Below are 17,678 nucleotides of genomic sequence, written 5' to 3' on the forward strand. Positions count from 1 at the left end.
ATCTAGCCACACATGACTGTTTTATTTTTAAATTAAATTAATCAAATTAAGTAGAATTTAAAACTCACATTCTTGGTCATATTAGCCACTTTTCAAATGTTTAACAGCCTTCTGCACAAAAAAATAATCACTATAAAGTTGTGAGCACTAAATCGTGCATGTTTACTTACTATAATCTCTATTAAAAATACTGTAAATGGTTACATTTTTATGCATATTCTTTTTTTTTTAAAATATATTTTTATTGATTTCAGAGAGGAAGGGAGAGGGGAAGAGAGATAGAAACATCAATGATGAAAGAGAATCATTAATTGGCTATCTCCTGCATGCCCCCTACTGGGGATTGAGTCCACAACTCGGGCATATGCCCTGACTGGTAATTGAACCTGGGACCTCGTGGTCCATGAGATAATCCTCAATTCACTTAGCCATCACAGCCGGCTTATGCATAGTCTTTAAATCACTTAATTATTCCATGCTAAAGTGACTTCTAGATTTTCCCTGGTTGACAAAGCTCTGATTAAAAGCCTGCTCCTCTATCTGTTGTGAATCACCTCCTTGAGAAGGATAACTCAGAGGAAGCTAGGATGCAGTTTCTGTAGGCAGTGTTCCTTGCACACAGTTAGCATCCAGCAAGGTGATCTTCACTCCCCCTTCAGCTGGGTTGAGAGGATCTTAATAGGCTTTCAAGTAACGTTTTAAAATATTGGTCTTGTTGCCTATGAACTTGCTAAACTCATATTGTTATTTCTGATAGTTTTATTGTTATTATAGATTAGAGGCCCAGTGCATGAAATTCATAACACTTGAGGGGATCCCTCAGCCTGCCCTGCACCCTCTTGCAGTCTAGGAGCCCTTGGAATGTCTGACTGCAGCGAAGGCTGTAAAGGTTCCCACAACCACTACTGCGATTGCCAGTGTGAGCCCTGTTTCTGGTTGAGTGACACTCCCCCATTGAGCATCTGCCCCCTGGTGGTCAGTGTGCATCATAGCAATCAGTCGTTCCACAGTGTGATCGATTTGCATATTATCCCTTTATTATATAGGATTACTATATAGGATTATTTACAGTTTTTACGTACAGGATCATGCCATCTGTAAATAATGGCAATTTTACTATTTCTGAAGTTTCCTGTCTTTATGCTTTCAATTTCTTTTTTCTTGCCATATTGCACTGGCTAGATTCTCCAGTACAGTGTTGTATATGTGTCAAGAGCAGACATCCTTGCCTTTTTTCCGATTTTAGGGGTAATGCATTTTGTCTGTCACTGCTTTTTGGTATTAGCTGTAGGTTTTTTTGCATATGCTCTTTATCAGGTTGAGTAAATTATCTTTTAATCCTAGTTTATTGAAAGTTTTTATAATTCTGTCTATAGTTGATTGGTTTTTTTTCTCTGTTCCCTACTAGGATGCTTTATTATATAAATTAATTTTGGGGTATTAAACCAAACTTGCATTCCTGGGATAAGTTCTACTTTGTCCTGATGTGCAATCTTTTTTATATATTATATCTAATATTTTGTTGAGGATTTTTGAGTAGTTTTCTCTAGATATCTTTGTGTGTGGCTTTGATATTAGGTTAACGTTGACCTTCTAGATGGGCTTAGAAAATGTTCCCTTCTCTACTTTCTGGAAGAGTTTGAGAAGAAATTTATTAATCTTAAAATATTTGATAGAATTCTCCTGTTTAAGCCATCTGGGACTGGCCTTTTCATTGTGAGAAGATTTTTAGTTACTAATTCAATTAGCTTTCAGATTTTATTTAGATTTGTCTACTTCTTGAGTCAGTTTTAATAGTTTGTATCTTTCTAGGAGTTTATCCATTTCATCTTAGTTTTTGTTGGTAAAAGGTTACTTATAATAGTTTCTTATTATCAAAAATACACACAACACACACTCATATATATTTATATATATATATATACATAAAATTTTAGAGAGGAAAGGAGATGGAGAGAGATAGAAACATCAATGATAAGGGAAAAATCTTTGATCGGCTGCCTCTTAATGGGGATCGAGCCTGAAACCTGGGCATGTATCCTGACCAGGGAATCGAAACATGACCTCATGGTTCATAGGTTGATACTCAACCACTGAACCACACCGGCCGGGCTGAAATCTTTTAGAAGAGAGAATTTGTCTACAACCTCACTTAGACTTAGCCAAAAGTCTCACCCCAATATTAATTTCAGATATGGTAATATCAGTTAGGGTAAATTTGTACCAGTTTTGATTTTTTTTTGACCAAAAATATTTGTGCTGCTATCAACTGTTTAATATTCCAAATGATCTATAAAATCATTTTGCACACCCCAAAAGAAATCCCACTAGATTTTTTATTGGAATTTTTTAGCAGATTAATTGGATTTTTAGGTTTTTGAGTTTTTTTTAGTTTTTTAGCAGTTCCATTATACATGAAAATAATTACTGGGACTTTGTGTCACTTATAGAAATATAAGGATGGTTTGCTACCAGGAAATACATTCATGTGTATTTTATTAATATGTTATGCAAAATTCCTTTATCATCTGAATGCTGAAAAATCACTTTCATGAAAACCAACACTTAATTTATAAGTTTATTGAAAACCTCTTACTAAATTAGGATGCCTGTTATCACCAATATTATTTGACATATTTTAGGCATTTTAGCCATATCGATAAACCTAGAAGTAAATCAAGAGCAACAAATATTGAAAATTATCTATTAAATGTTTTATTTTGAGAAACTCAAAGAGATTACAGTGAAAGTTTGGTGGAATAGGTTGGACAAGGAATAAATGTATAGTATACATTGTATAATGGGGGCAGGGGACATGAAGATTCTATTAGTAAACAAAAATACAAAGTACCCTGAGATAACCTTAAAAAGAAGTATCTGAACTCTGTGCTGGGAAAACTAAAAATAATATGCTGAGCAATTAAAAGAAGATGCAAAGAGGAGGCATGACACATTCCGGGATAAGAAGGTGTGAGGGTTGTAAAACTTTGGATTCTTCTAAAAATGTGTTCTCCCCTGGGATCCCTGTGCCTGTCCCTGTGGGGTGTCTTGAGCTGATGCAGTCTTTTCTCTTGGTAGGAGGAAGAGGAGGAGCAGCCGCAGCCAGCACAGCCTCCCACCCTGCCTGTGGAGGAGAAGAAGAAGATTCCAGATCCAGATAGTGATGATGTCTCTGAGGTGGATGCTCGACACATCATTGAGTAAGGCATTCCTACACACGCTCCTACTCCACCAGCTTCCTTCATGGGGGTCCTGGCAGGATGTAAGCTTCCCAGCTTCTCCCTGGATGGTGCTTACCATTGTCTAGCTGGAAGCCACTGTGATACCACAAATGGGAGTTCAATCTTAGTGCCTGTCTCCTCTCTCGCGCCCCCCCCCCCCCCCCCCCCGCTTCCCCGGATTAATATTTGCTGCCTTACCTGTCCTTAGACTTTCCAGTCACTTTTCTTATTTTAGGCTTGAGTCACAGGTCCTCAGATAGAAAGAGCTGTTTAACAGTGTTGTGTCAGAAGTACATTGTTACAAATAGAAATGTGTGTCTTTACTCAGTGATTCTATTCACTTACAGGAATGCCAAGCAAGATGTTGATGATGAGTACGGTGTGTCGCAGGCCCTTGCTCGTGGCCTGCAGTCCTATTATGCCGTGGCTCATGCTGTCACCGAGAGAGTGGATAAGCAGTCAGCGCTTATGGTCAACGGCGTCCTCAAACAGTACCAGGTGAGGCAGGCGGGGGCTGTACTTACATAGCAGCCTTGACACATAGGTTCCCAGCTTGTGGGAGGCTGCTAAAGACGGGCAGACTCAAGTTCACATTCTACTCCTTGTCTCTGGGTACCTCACTCTTTCTCTCTAAGCCTCAGTTTCCCCTTCTGTGAAGTAGAAGCATGATCTGTTAGGTCAGCCATCAGGAGGAAATGAAACGGTGTAGTATATTAACGTTTGCCGGGTGCTTGATCTGTGCAGGGCAGGATAGCAGCGTGTTTTATGCTGTTAGCTTCTGAATCCCCCAACAACTCTGAAATAGGCACTATCATCCTCCACACTTCACAGGATTAGGGGTGAGTGCACCTGAGGAACAGAAAGGTGCAGTGATTTCTCAAACTTACAGCTTGGGAGTGGTCAAACCAGTTCCGGATCCAGGTTTAGACACAAGTCCATGTTCCCTGATGTTTTGTACAGTATAGGATAGTGAGGAGTGATGGCACAAATGTATGGAGCTGGCAGCCCGGGATCTAGCCTTTCCGGGATTTAGCCTTCTGTGGAGGTGACCTAGCACTGGCAATAAACCTCTTCGTTAGGCCCCTCCTGGAACAGACAAGAATTACAGCTGCCATAGTAGAAATTTCTTTTTCTATGGCCCCATATCCCAAGCTCATTTATAAGCTCCCCAAAGGCAGCTGGCTTATATTTAATCAAAGATTTTCTGTTTGCTTGTGGCCCTTATACTTCAGCTTTTCTTGAACTCTCACAGCCTCCATGCCAGTATCAAGTTCCAAAGAGGCAAAGCCAGTGACCAGTGACATTTCCAGTGCCCAGAAGTTACTTCCTTAATCCGTTAGGAAAATTTCCAGATTTCTCTTTATAACATATTCCATTTGAAAACGGTCTTCTCTTTAACGGTTCCTATATGCAGAAACTTGCAAGTTTTGGAAAGCTCTCAGTTAATCTTGACATGCTAGCTCGGGGGTCATTGGCCGTATGGCGGATTCATCAGCATGTTCCCCTGAAACCCTAATGATCTCCCAAATTGAGTGTCACATGATTGTGGGCAGGTTTGTCCCAATGTACCATATGGCTTGATGTCAGACAGTGGCAGACGGATCTTGTAACTTTAGTTCAAATGTTCATCTGAAAAATAAGTTTTGTATACTGTACATATATTAACACAGCAGCCCTATGATTTCATAGGAATGATTGCTGAGGATGAGGCTAAGGAAAAGAGGAGTGGGGTGATGGAGAGCAAAACTCTAAATAAAGATGGCTGTGGGCAGTTCGTGGCAAGGGCTGAACTTGTTCCTGGTTGTGCTCGAATCTCTGAAGTGTGGGCTTCAGTGTTGGCTGCCTCTCTCCTTGCAGATCAAGGGTTTGGAGTGGCTGGTGTCCCTATACAACAACAACCTGAATGGCATCCTGGCCGATGAGATGGGCCTGGGAAAGACCATCCAGACTATTGCACTCATCACGTACCTCATGGAGCACAAGCGCATCAATGGGCCCTTTCTCATCATTGTACCTCTCTCGTAAGTGCACCCAACCCTGGGGGTCCAGGAGTGTCCAGTGCAAGTAACCCCATTGCCCTGCTTCAGTGACACCCATCCTCATTCAGTGTGTGAGTTTACTGGGTCTTTCCTAATAAAGTACCACAGCCTTATGGCTTAAACAACAGGTGTTACTTTCCGGGAGGCCGAAAGTCTGAGAACAAGGCATCAGCAGAGTTGGTTTCTCCTGAGGCCTCTCTCTTAGCCTTGTAGGTGGTCATCTTCTCCCTATCTCTTCACATAGTCTTCCGTCTGTGTTGTCTATATCCTAATTTCCTCTACTTCTAAGGATACCAGTCATTGCATTAGAGTCCATCCTAATGACCTTATTTTAACTTCATCAACTCTTTAGAAATCCTTTCTCCAAATACAGTCACATTCTGAGGTTTTGGGGTTGAGGATTTCAACATAGGGATATTAGGGTGACACAACTCAGCCCATAAAAGCCTGCCTATGGCTCAAGGGCAAGATCAGAAAGGGGCAGGTGACTGTTTATTCATTGTCTGAATTGGGGCAGCTCTCACTGGAACTTAAGGTTCTCTTCAAGCCTACAACCAGCAAATTCCATACAAGGGTGGTGAGTCACAGGACCTAAGGATCCTCATGTTAGAAGATTAGAGTGGAGCCGAAACCGGTGTGGCTCAGTGGATTGAGCGTCGGCCTGCGGACTGAAGGGTCACGGGTTCAATTCCGGGCAAGGGCATGGACCTTGGTTGCGGGCACATACCCGGTAGAAGATTAGAGTGGAGCCGTTTGAGCAAACACTGTTTCCACCCCCTACTGGTGACTCTGGAGCCCTGTCAGTCCCATCCCAGCCCTGGTGATACAGATGCTCAGGTGTAGTGAGATCTGGGTACCCAGACAGCATCCTGAGGAGGTTCTCACCACTCCTATGCGCCACTGGCCGCCTCCTCCTTGCAGACACCTCTCTGGGTCCGTGATCCCATCAACCACTCTAGGCAGCCCTCTTTTCAACTCAGCCTGGGTCACAGAATGTCTCAACTCCCCCAGCATGTTTGCAAAACTCCCAGAGCCCCCTCTCATGGACCCAGCTCCGGGCACATGCCAGGCACCAGTGCAGTTACAGGCCTGGGGGATTGTCTGCTCTGATGTTGCCAGGCCAATGTATATACTTGGCCTAGCCCTGGATGGAGGGGAACCCCCTTAACTTCGGGCCAGCACTAAGTGGGGACCATGTCATCATCAGATCCGTGAATGAAAGGAAAAATGGGAAGCTGAATGCTAATGTCTTCCTTCCTTTAAGAAGGCCAGACCTTCAAAGGTCACGCACTCATGGTGGCTATCTCAGAACCCCACAAGAATTTAACTTGGAGAAATTTATTTCTTCTTTTTGCCTTCCTTTCCACGTGGTGATATAAAATAGGCAACCTTGGCAGTCTTTGTGGAGAGGACTCTTTGCAGTGTAGGAAGATGTCCTAGGCTAGCAGATGGCCTTGCCTCCTCCTCCCTTGTGGTCAGATCCAACTTGCTTCTCAGCTTCCCACTGCACTAGCCTGTGCAATGTCTCCCAGCCCTGCAGTGGCTGAAGTCCCCTGTTTGTTTCCCCAAGGTGTAACTTCATCTTCACACAGATTTCTTCAGTGTGCTGTTCTGCAGCCTGGGTTGTTTATTTTTACCTTCCCATTTTAAAATTATTTTAAAATCATAATAATTGCAAAATTATTGTAAAGAATTCCTATACATCTGGCCTTCCAAATCTTACACCAGGACAGTTAACACTATGAAGGGAACAATTACTTAATACTATTAATGAACCCGGAGACCTTACTCAAATGTCTATTCCCCCGTATAACCTTTTTCTGGTTCTGAATCCCACTTTGCATTTTGTTGTCACATCTCTGTGACAGCTTGCTACTCCATCTTTGTCCTTCATGATCTTTCCACTTGTATCCTGGTCAAGCTATTCCTCAGATTGTGTGTGATGTGCCTATTTCTGAAATTCTGGCAAGAATCCCCTAAGAGGGATGCCTTGTTCTTTTGGGGACCTCATGTCAAGAGGCACAAGAGAAAAGTAATTTGATCTTGGTTATGTGGTACCTGCCAGTTTTCCCCTCCAGTTTTAAACTTAAGAGTTTTCCTTTATAATCCAAAAGTATCATGTGGGAAGGCACTTAGAAACCATATGATATCCTATTTGTCATCATACTTTCCCAGTAATTTTAGCATCCATCAGTTCAGTCTCACCTGAAATGATTATTACTGTGGGAGGTACCAGGCAGTAGAATTCTCTTTCCAACACAGTGGGCTCTATCCAGAATGGACATTATTATTATTTATTTTATTCCTTAAATTGTCCCTGATTTGGCCTGGGGAGACCCTTCCAGTTGGTTTTAACACATCCTCATCATCATTGTATTGTGGTTGGTGTTTACTTCAGAATGCTTTTATTTACTTATTTATTTTTATATATTTTAAAATAGGGGTGTCGAACTCAATCAGAGAAGGGGCCAAAATCTAAAATCCAGCCTAAATCGCAGGCCGAATGATTTACTGAACAGTCATAAACTGTCATTGTGATGGAAACGCAGCAGAGTGCAGTGATGACAGCGCGGTGCGGGCCACATTGCAAGGCCTGGCGGGATGGATTTGGCCCGCGGGCCTTGTGTTTGACACATGTGTTTTAAAACATATTTTTATTGATTTCAGAGAGGAAGGGAGAGGAGAAAGAGATAGAAACATCAATAATGAGAGAGAATCATGGGTTGGCAGCCTCCTTCACATCCCCTATTAGGTATCAAGCCCATATCTCAGTCATGTGCCCCCAACCAGAATCGAATCCAGGACCCTTCAGTCCACAGGCTCTCCACTGAGCCAAATCGGCTAGGGTCAGAATGCTTTTAGACTAGGAAAAAGATGTGAAGACACTCCCCCAGTTTGCCCCTGTGCTGATGACATCTTACATGGATGTGATCAGAAACTCGGGAACTCATTAATGTTACTATTCACTAAACTCCAGACGTTATTTGTATTTCACTAGTTCTCCCCCAATGTCTGGTTTCTAATTCCAGGATCCTAGGTTACCTGTAGTCATCACTTCTTCTTAGCCTTCCCTGGTCTTTGGCCGTTTCTCAGATTTTCCATATTCTTGATGACCTTGATGTTTTTAAGGAGAACTGCTCAGGTGTTTTGTGGGATTCCCTCAGTCTGGATCTGTCTGGTGATTTTTCTCATGCTTACATGGGACAGAAGATCATAAAGTAGTTACTGTCAACATGACTTTTTACTGTTGATGTTGACCTTGATCACATGGCTGAGGTAGTGTTTGTGAGGTGTCTGCTGTTAAGTTTCTCTTTTTTCTCTCTTCCATACTTTATTCTGTAAGGTCACTCCACTCGTCCTGTACACAAGAGATGGGCAGTTAAGCTACACCTCCTTAAGGAGGGAGCAGATACATAAATTATTTGGAATAATTCTGTACAGAATATTTCTCTCTTCTCTCCCAATTGTTAATTTATTTAATCATTTCTATCAAGTATGGACTCATGCATATTTTTTTAATATTTTGGGTTATACTCCAGTACTAGTTTACTTTGTTGCTCAAATTATTCCAGCTATGGCCATAGGGAGGAGCTCTTTCAGTTGGCTACTCTGTCCCTTTGACATGCCCCCATCACTGTGGTGTTTTGAGCACTTTGCTTTTCGTCACCCAAAGGTGCTCCAAATTCAGTATGTACATTTTCCACCTAGGCCTAGAATCAGCCTGGTTTATCTTACTAGAGAATGGAATTGAAAGCCACGACCTGAATGTAGAGGGGATATCCATACTTCTAGGCCCTCTCAGCGGGCAGCACTAGAAAAATAAGTATATGTGTACTAAGCTTTATATGCACATATCTAATATCATAACATAGATAATAGTGTCTGGTCATCGGTATCTCTATTAAAGCTAAACATATTCATACTGTGGTCTCCAGTTCTCAGTGAGGACCATATGATTCATTCTAGGGTTTTCTCCTCATTTATTTGTTCATTCCCAGTGTACATATACAGTGCTTTCAGAAGAGTTATCCCATGCAAACCAACTTTACCACCTAGAGTATTGTGTTCAGATCCACTTCCTTTCATCTCTAGGCTTTTAGTTTCCAGTTAAAACACCTTTCTCCGAGGTTATTTAAGTCGGCTTCTTTCCCCTCTTCCCTTCAATGAAGTTTTGCCATGTGTTGATTTTCTGACAAGGATCCAGTCTGTAAATGTCATCTTTGAGCCAGAAGAGCTACCTGTGCCCCAGAGAATGTTTTTAGACTTTGAGCATTCAGCTGTCCCATCCACTGGTTGGGATGTAGAACTTACCACCATGCATTTGCTTGTCCTGCCTCCCTCTTGCTTTAAAAAATATATTTTTATTGATTTCAGAGAAAGAGAGATAGAAACCTCAGTGATGAGAGTGAATCATTGATTGGCTTCCTCCTACATGCCCCACACTGGGGATCAAGCTCACAATCTGGTCATATGCCCTGACTAGGAATCGAACCATGATCTCCTGTTTATAGGTCAACACTCAGTCACTGAGCTATGCCAATCGGGTTCCATCTTTATTCTTTGCTGTATTGGGCAGGAGCCCTCAGTGGCTGTCATTTTTATTTAATTTTATTTCATTTAGAAGCCTGTCAAGTTTGTTTATTTTTAAGATATTTTTATTGATTTCAGAGAGGAAGGGAGAGGGAGAGAGAGTTAGAAACATCAATGATGAGAGAGGATCATTGATATCCTGCCTCCTGTATGCCCCCTGTTGGGGACTGAGCCTGCAACCCAGGCATGTGCCCTTGACTAGAATCTACCCACTGAGCAAAACTGGCTAGGGCTGTCATTTTTATTTTGAAGTGGTATTAAAGATACAGGTGGTGTCTCCCGTACTCCCAGGTTCCATAGCATGATTTCTAGCATGGTTCTGAACCTGAAATGAAGCACCACAAGCCTGTGCGTTTTTCTTGGCACAGTTTTATAGAATATAGCTTATTCTCACAGATGGTTGTGACCATAGTGATGACAGAGAACTGGTCTCTAAGGTCCAACTTTTGGGTTCAGCCTTCTCTTGCCGACCAACTCTAGTCCAGGCTGACCCAGGCTTCTCACTGACCCTGTACCCGTCGCCACACGGGTGTCCCTGATCCTCCCTCCCAGGGCACCTTCCCTCACTTGCCCCCATTGGAGATGATCAGTTACCTACCAACTCTGAGCACCACGACCACACTGGCATCACTTCCCAGTGGACATTGGTGTGAACAGTGAGCTATTGTTGACTGAACTAGAACCTGACTGTTCCTTCCTTGTTTCCACTAGAACGCTGTCGAACTGGGCTTACGAATTTGACAAGTGGGCTCCCTCCGTGGTGAAGGTGTCCTACAAGGTATGTCACAGCCTGTGGAGTGGACATAGGTGAGAATAGGGTAGGGGAGTAAGGAATACAGATAAGTGAATAGGGAAGTCAGCTTGTATTAATAATGAGGCACGTGTGTGCATTTTTTTATGTTATACACTTGGGATCGTGGTGTTAATGCAGGTTTGGGGTCACTTGTTTTGGGGAGTAATGTTTATTTTCTATCAGTTCACCCTATGAAGTGGGGACTTGTACTTGTTTTCCTGGTGGGGAAACTGAGGTAGACAGGGCCTCATGCAGCCACTTAATTGCAGAGCCAGGTTATGCCTGGTCACAGGTTAAGCCCGGGACCAGGCTTTTCACCCTGTGCTGTGAGGCTCTCTGCTCATGCTGAGGAGAGGGGTCTTGGCAGAAGGGACAGCATGTGTGGAGAAAACTTGGTACAGTTGAGGAGTTAAAAGTATTTCTGGCAAAAGCTTATGGGACCCAGTGGATATCAATCCGTGTGGAATGTGAACCTGAAGAACACTGGGCTTCTGGTCATGGTTCAGAAGTTTGGACCTGGGAGCGGGACAGGGCAGGTTTGCTAATTGCAAGTAGGCTGGAGCTTCTGTCAGGAAATGATCTCGGTGGCCAGTGCCCAAGTGGGAGGTTTTAAGGAGGATGCCCTGGTGTTCAGCTTGGAAGCCTGAAGGGAGACCAGGAAGAGGTGGGGAGCTGATTTGCCATTGGGACTCAGGCAGATGGTGCAGACAGCAAGCCTCCCAGAGAACCCACGAGCCTTTCTCTGCTCCCTGCATTTGGCACTCAGCACATTGCGGTTGGAGGACAGGAACCAGCAGCTCACCCAATTCTCCTCCCCTGGAGGCTGATGTGTGCATGTCTTCTCTTCTTCCTAGGGCTCTCCAGCAGCCAGACGGGCTTTCGTCCCCCAGCTCCGGAGTGGCAAGTTCAATGTCTTGCTAACAACGTACGAGTACATCATTAAAGACAAGCACATCCTTGCGAAGGTAGCGTGTCCTCATGTAAAACACCAGCCTTAGGCACTCACTGCTATCAGGGAGCATGTGATCCGGCCGGATCTGGGATTGTTATGAGTGTATCATACTTACCATCTTCTCAAAGCCCATAATATACACATATGCACATGTGTATAAAGATAGCTGCTGTGTATATGCAAGGTCCCTGAAAGGTGACCTTGCGTTTGCCCCTCTGTTCCCAGGCTAGCCTGGGATTAGATCCAGATATGGGGTTGCCTACAAAGCATGTGCGCTAGCGTCTCCTAGGGCTTTTGCCCAAAGAATCTGGTCACACAAGATGCCTCCTGACCCACCTGTCTTCCTGCAGTGTTCTGATAGGGCCATGGAGAAGCCAGCCTTGTCTTTAGCTGTCTCTAGCGACCTTAAACTGTGCCTCCCCCAGCATAGCCATGCGAAACCAGCCCATGATGCTCTCTGAGGCCCTTTGTGGCCCATAAGTCTTGGGCTGCTGGGCTGGCAAATTCAGTGGGGGCTGTACAGGCTTCTTAGCTGACATAGTTGTGAAGGTGGCTCTTAGTTAGGCCATAGTGAATTACTGAGAACATAGTGATATAAAACAGACACCATCCCTTGTTTCCTGGTTCGAGGAGGGGTCGAGGCTGAAGATGATGCATCTGGTCTCACCACTAACCATTCAGTAGAGTGAAGTAGAGGATAGATAGAGTCTTTGACCCAAGATGGAGATGTTTACAAGTTAACACACCTCAGGGACTTGGTCAGAATGATGATAGCTTAGTAGGCATCTCTGAGCCTACAGATGAGGAGAGTGAGGCCTAGAGAGCAGATGTACATTGTGTGGTCTCCTTCTGACTCAGTACAAAGTTATCTGTGCTTACTCGACAGCAGCTTTAATTAGCAAACACTCTGCAATGGGGTTTCCTCGTGGGAGAAGGCTCTTGTATTACGCCAGCCAGATCTGCCTCTGACACTCTGTGTCACTCAGTCCTCACTCACTGTGTCCCTAAGAGGCTAAAGTACAGGATGGCCACACACTGATATAGTCAATGTCTAGCCTCTATCCATTAGATGTGTAGCCACAGACAGGTTCTAGAGCACAGCCCTAGCCCGCAGGCTCATACTCGGAATCTGCCTGAGTCTCTCTACCTTTAAAGGCACATTGGAAAATGTATTATGTATTATCTCACTGTGTCCCCTGTAGATGTACCCCTTCCCCCATTGGACTCCTCTGATCAGTGAGGGGGAGGTGCTATTTGACGATTTTTCTGTACTACATACTAGCATATGTAATTTTGGGAGGGAAACCAGACTACTTTTCTACAACTTGCTTTGTTCATCCAACAGTTCACTGGCATGTCTCCTTGTCTGTTCGTGCTTACTGCATGCTTTATAGAGGCATGTTGTGTGTCTTTCTCTCGGTGAGCTGGCTCCTTGTCAGGGGACATTGTCATGTTCATGTTCTCCATCTAAACAAACTCTTCTACATGGAGCACTCTTGCCTAATGGCTGTGAGAAGCCCTGCGGCCTCTCCTCTAAATGTCTGCTCTTGGGCCTGCAGATCCGCTGGAAGTACATGATCGTGGATGAAGGCCACCGCATGAAGAACCATCACTGCAAGCTGACACAGGTCCTCAACACGCACTATGTGGCTCCCCGCCGCCTTCTGCTGACAGGCACGCCGCTGCAGAACAAGCTCCCTGAGCTCTGGGCACTCCTCAATTTCCTGCTGCCCACCATCTTCAAGAGCTGCAGCACCTTTGAGCAGTGGTTCAATGCGCCGTTTGCCATGACTGGAGAAAAGGTGGGTGTGTGCGGCCAGCCATGTGGTGAGATGGGGCAGGGAACTATGGTCATGGGCCAGCATCAGAGGATTTGGGTGTGCAGTGGGTACCCACCACAATGGGCTGGGACTGTGGTAGGTGTCAGGTTCCTAGAGAAGAGCAGTGATTGAGGAGGTTAGATCTGGGAAGATACTTGGGGCTTCTTTGACCCTGTGCTCCAGACACAGAGAGGGCACAGTGAGAAAAATGGCCTTGAGGGAGCTATGGGGCCAGAACAAGGGTGTGAAAGACAACTAGAGGGCCCGAGGAACCTGTTAGTCCCTTTAAGGATTTTAGGTTTTACCCTCAGGGCAGTGAAAAGCCCAAAAGTTTTTAGTCACAGGAGTAAAGTCATATTCTGTGTATTTCATTTTTTTTTTTTAATGTTATTGATTTCAGAGAGGAAGGGAGAGAGAGAGAATCATTGATTGGCTGCCTCCTGCTTGCGCGCGCACACACACACACCAACACAAACACAAACACACACACACTGTGGGGGACCGACCGCAACTCAGCATGTGCCCCTGACCAGAATCGACCTGAGACCCTTTAGTCCGCAGGCAATGCTCTATCCACTGAGCCAAAAACAGCTAGGGCTGTGTATTTCATTTTTAAAATGCTCTATGGCTGGTGGATCTCAAGGCCTAAATGGCCAGGGGTGGCAATGGCAGACTGAAAACCAGACTGTGGCATGTGGGCTGTAAGAGGCTAGGTCCTCATCACTTGCTGAACTCCTTAAGCAGTCTCCAGAGTGAGCTGCTGTGCTATTGGGGTTTAAACTGTGTTTGTGGGCCAGCTGCATTTCAGTTGAAGGCAGTTAAGCCACCAGAGCCTGACAACTGAGGAAGTAGGTACAACTGCAGCGTGTAATAAGTGTCACTAGTTCCTGATCATGAGGTTTTCCTTAGACAGGTGCAGGACAGCTGGGGCCACTACACCATGTGTGCAGAGGGGCCTCTGCCAGCATCATCTGTGAGGTACTCCCTCCTTGACACCAGCTTAGGCTGAAGCCATTCTGAAGGAAAAATAGACATTTCCAAAAGTCCCAGGCCCCCCATCCAATAACAGAAGCAGATGCTCTAGTTTCATTTATTTTCAAGTTGAGTAAAAACTTTGCCAAGAGATTTTCTAGGGGACCCACAGAAGGAAAGTTCAGGTATTACTTTATTTACTTATAACTTTTGTTGGTGTTGTTAAGTATGTCATTTATTGTTTTAATTTATTTTAGAGAAAGGAATGGAAAGAGAGACAGACCCACACGTGTGTGCGCACACAAATGCACACACATTCACAAAACACATGCAAATCGATCAACTGGGTGTTGAACCCACAACCTGGGCATGTGCCCTGACCAGGAATTGAACCTGCCACCCTTTGGTGTACAGCAGTGGTTCTCAACCTTTCTAGTGCCACAACCCTTTAATACAGTTCCTCATGTTGTGGTGACCCCCAACCATAAAATTATTTTCGTTGCTACTTCATAACTAATTTTGCTACTGTTATGAATCGTAATGTAAATATCTATTTTCCGATGGTCTTAGGCGACCCTGCTAGCGGTTCTCAACCTGTGGGCACTGGTGTACAGGATGATGCTCCAACCCAGTCATACCTGCCAGGACTTATTCTTCACTTTTTAAAATTTTTTAAAAATTAATTTTTTACCAGAGTAGCAGTCACCCTGGGAGAGCAGCATTTCTTTCTCTCCCATCCCTTCCCAGCTGAAATGAGAGTGGATATGGGGCTCCCAGTGGTAGAGCCCTCCATGAGCATCATCTGGTTTACACCAAACACTCTATGAATGTGGCCCCCATCATGCCACTTAGCTTTCATTTAGATGTGCTGGCGGGAAGCAGCACTATTCTGCTTTATTGCTCTTTGTTTTTTGTGTGTTTTTAAAAATTATTTCTTTATTAAGGTATCACATATTTGTCCTCAGCCCCCATTCCAATCCCCCACCCCTCCCCAGTCATGCCCCTACCCCTCTATTGTCCTTGACCACTGGTTAGGCTCATATATATGCACACAAGTCCTTTGGTTGATCTCTCCCTTTTATCCCCACCCTCCCTTTGAGGTCCAACAGTCTGACCCTTGACTCCTTATCTCTGGGTCTGTTCTTGTTCATCAGTCTACGTTGTTCACCATTTCCCCTAGATGAGTGAGATCATGTCCTAGTGGAAATATACTTATAAGAATCAAAAATGAGTCAAGCAATAATGGTTATCCTGAAAGGCACATGAATCAGTCTGTAGTGAGTTTCTTTCTGGGCCAACAGTTCTTTTGAGACCCAATTTCAATGTCAAACAGTTCCTTATGTGTACATGTCAGCAATAATATTTCAGTTCTGGATGGTAGGCAAATGGTGGTAATGCAGGTCCAACCCTCTCTAGTTGTGATACACAGCTGCTGACTGCTATTATGGCAAGGCGTCGTCAATGACTTCCATCTCTGGACTGCTTCTCTTCTGTCTTCATGGTTGGAGTAGTCCTGTCAATTCCTCTCTGTTGCCGGAATCCATATGGTCTCGAAGTTGTTTTCTGAAAATATACAAACATATTCTTGACCAAAAGTTAATAAAGAAATATTTTCTATAAATTTGACTTGGGATCCTTTTTCATTTTTTGCCTAAATAATTTTCCTCTGGCTTCTTTTGACACTATCTGTGTTTTTCATGGGTGTCTTGCTGTTAGCATTACAATTAATTTTCTAAAATACAAATTTTCTAGATGTAATTTACTTTCAGGATATTTTTCCTTACATGATATTCTTTTACTTTCCCCCTTTTTTTATTTAAATATTAGGAGGCTTTTGAAAATTTTATAATGTAGTCTTGATGGCTTTTAAATTTTATTTTTTTGCATTATAATATGACTGCTTTAGGTTCATTTCCTGTTGTGAGATTTTTATCATGAGATGAACTGCCAATAAAAATTTTAGTTAACACTTTAGGCACAGCTTTTTGTCCAGTGCAATTAATTTTCTAGAATATTCGCTTATTTCAATTAGCCTATTTAAATTTGCCTGAAAACTTGTCTACTATTTTACTGTCAAATTTATTACTCTAGAATAGGGATGTCGAACTCAATCAGAGAAGGGGCCAAAATATAAAATCCAGCCTAAATCGCGGGCCGAATGGTTTACTGAACAGTCATAAACTGTCATTGTGATGGAAACGCAGCGGAGTGCAGTGATGACAGCGTGGTGCGGGCCACATTGCAAGGCCTGGCGGGATGGATTTGGCCCGCGGGCCTTGTGTTTGACACATGTGCTCTAGAACAATGTTATTTTACCATCTAAATAGTAGTGGAAAGGATTATTTGACTTCTTGAATAGGCCCTGAGCAATCCTGGTGGTAGGCTGGATTTAGGTATCAAAAACCCACTTCCCCATACCATGGGTACAAGACAACTTAAACAAGTCTTGTTGTAGTGAGAGAGCAGCTGCTGTCAGCCAAGTCTCTGTCTTTTACCCGGGTCCCGATTTGAGCTGGGCATGGGAAGTTAAGCATCCACTGGGGCATGAGATTCCCTCAGCAGTTTATTGCTCTTTGTAAAGCCTGTGGAACCTGGTGCCCTGGGCTCCTTGGCTCCATGTCCTGGCATTTCTAGGGAAGAGTTCAGACCCTTCCTGTTTTCCAAAAGAAAAGGGTTTCTTGCAAACCCCCTAAAAACAGAGGGCTCTCTGAAAAGGTAGGGCAGGGCACAGGGTGGCTCCAAATGCCCCCCCTTTGGAAGTAACTCTTAGTTTTACATTTCTCATGGCATGCCAGGTGGACTTAAACGAGGAGGAGACCATCCTCATCATTCGTCGCCTCCACAAAGTGCTACGGCCCTTCCTGCTCCGGCGGCTCAAGAAGGAGGTTGAAGCTCAGTTGCCTGAAAAGGTACCGTCAGGATTTTAAGTAGAAGAAACCACAGTGCAGGGCTTCCCTAGGGTGGTCCTGGCCAGGTGGCTTTCCTGTCCTTGCTGGCCTATGGTCTCATGGTCCTGGCCTTGCCCTGTCATTCCGAAGTAAATCCATCCCGGGAATGGCTGCTCACCCCCTCTAGAGCACTAGAAGGCAGGGGTGGTAGATTAGAATACAGAATCCTACCTGTTGTCAGTAGGTCAGATGCTTGGGCAGCTCCTGCCCAACTATGTCACAAGCTCAGCTTGGAGACCACGGGCTCTCAGGGCTGCTTCCCCATCTTGAAATGGCTCTGAACTCTTGCTCAGGGAACCAGTACCACAGTGGGTCTCTAGGGCTCCCTTTCCTTCCCCCCGGC

General features: G+C 44.2%; 1 protein-coding gene across 11 annotated transcripts in view; it reads left to right on the forward strand.

Annotated features, from left to right (window-relative positions):
• The window catches only part of SMARCA4 (SWI/SNF related, matrix associated, actin dependent regulator of chromatin, subfamily a, member 4), a 92,716-nt gene that overhangs the window by 40,117 nt on the left and 34,921 nt on the right, over window positions 1-17,678 (forward strand). For all 11 annotated transcript variants that reach the window (XR_004991840.2, XR_004991841.2, XM_036459732.2 and 8 more), the window contains exons 14-20: window positions 3,079-3,200; window positions 3,569-3,719; window positions 5,079-5,242; window positions 10,562-10,628; window positions 11,498-11,608; window positions 13,155-13,397; window positions 17,183-17,296. Coding sequence is in view for 9 of the 11 variants with exons in the window: in XM_036459732.2 (XP_036315625.1) it covers window positions 3,079-3,200; window positions 3,569-3,719; window positions 5,079-5,242; window positions 10,562-10,628; window positions 11,498-11,608; window positions 13,155-13,397; window positions 17,183-17,296 (972 nt within the window). In the remaining 2 variants the exon portion in view is untranslated. The remainder of the gene's footprint in view (window positions 1-3,078; window positions 3,201-3,568; window positions 3,720-5,078; window positions 5,243-10,561; window positions 10,629-11,497; window positions 11,609-13,154; window positions 13,398-17,182; window positions 17,297-17,678) is intronic.

This window comes from Pipistrellus kuhlii, unplaced genomic scaffold, assembly GCF_014108245.1.
Source record: "Pipistrellus kuhlii isolate mPipKuh1 unplaced genomic scaffold, mPipKuh1.p scaffold_m20_p_30, whole genome shotgun sequence".
Taxonomy (NCBI): domain Eukaryota; kingdom Metazoa; phylum Chordata; class Mammalia; order Chiroptera; family Vespertilionidae; genus Pipistrellus; species Pipistrellus kuhlii.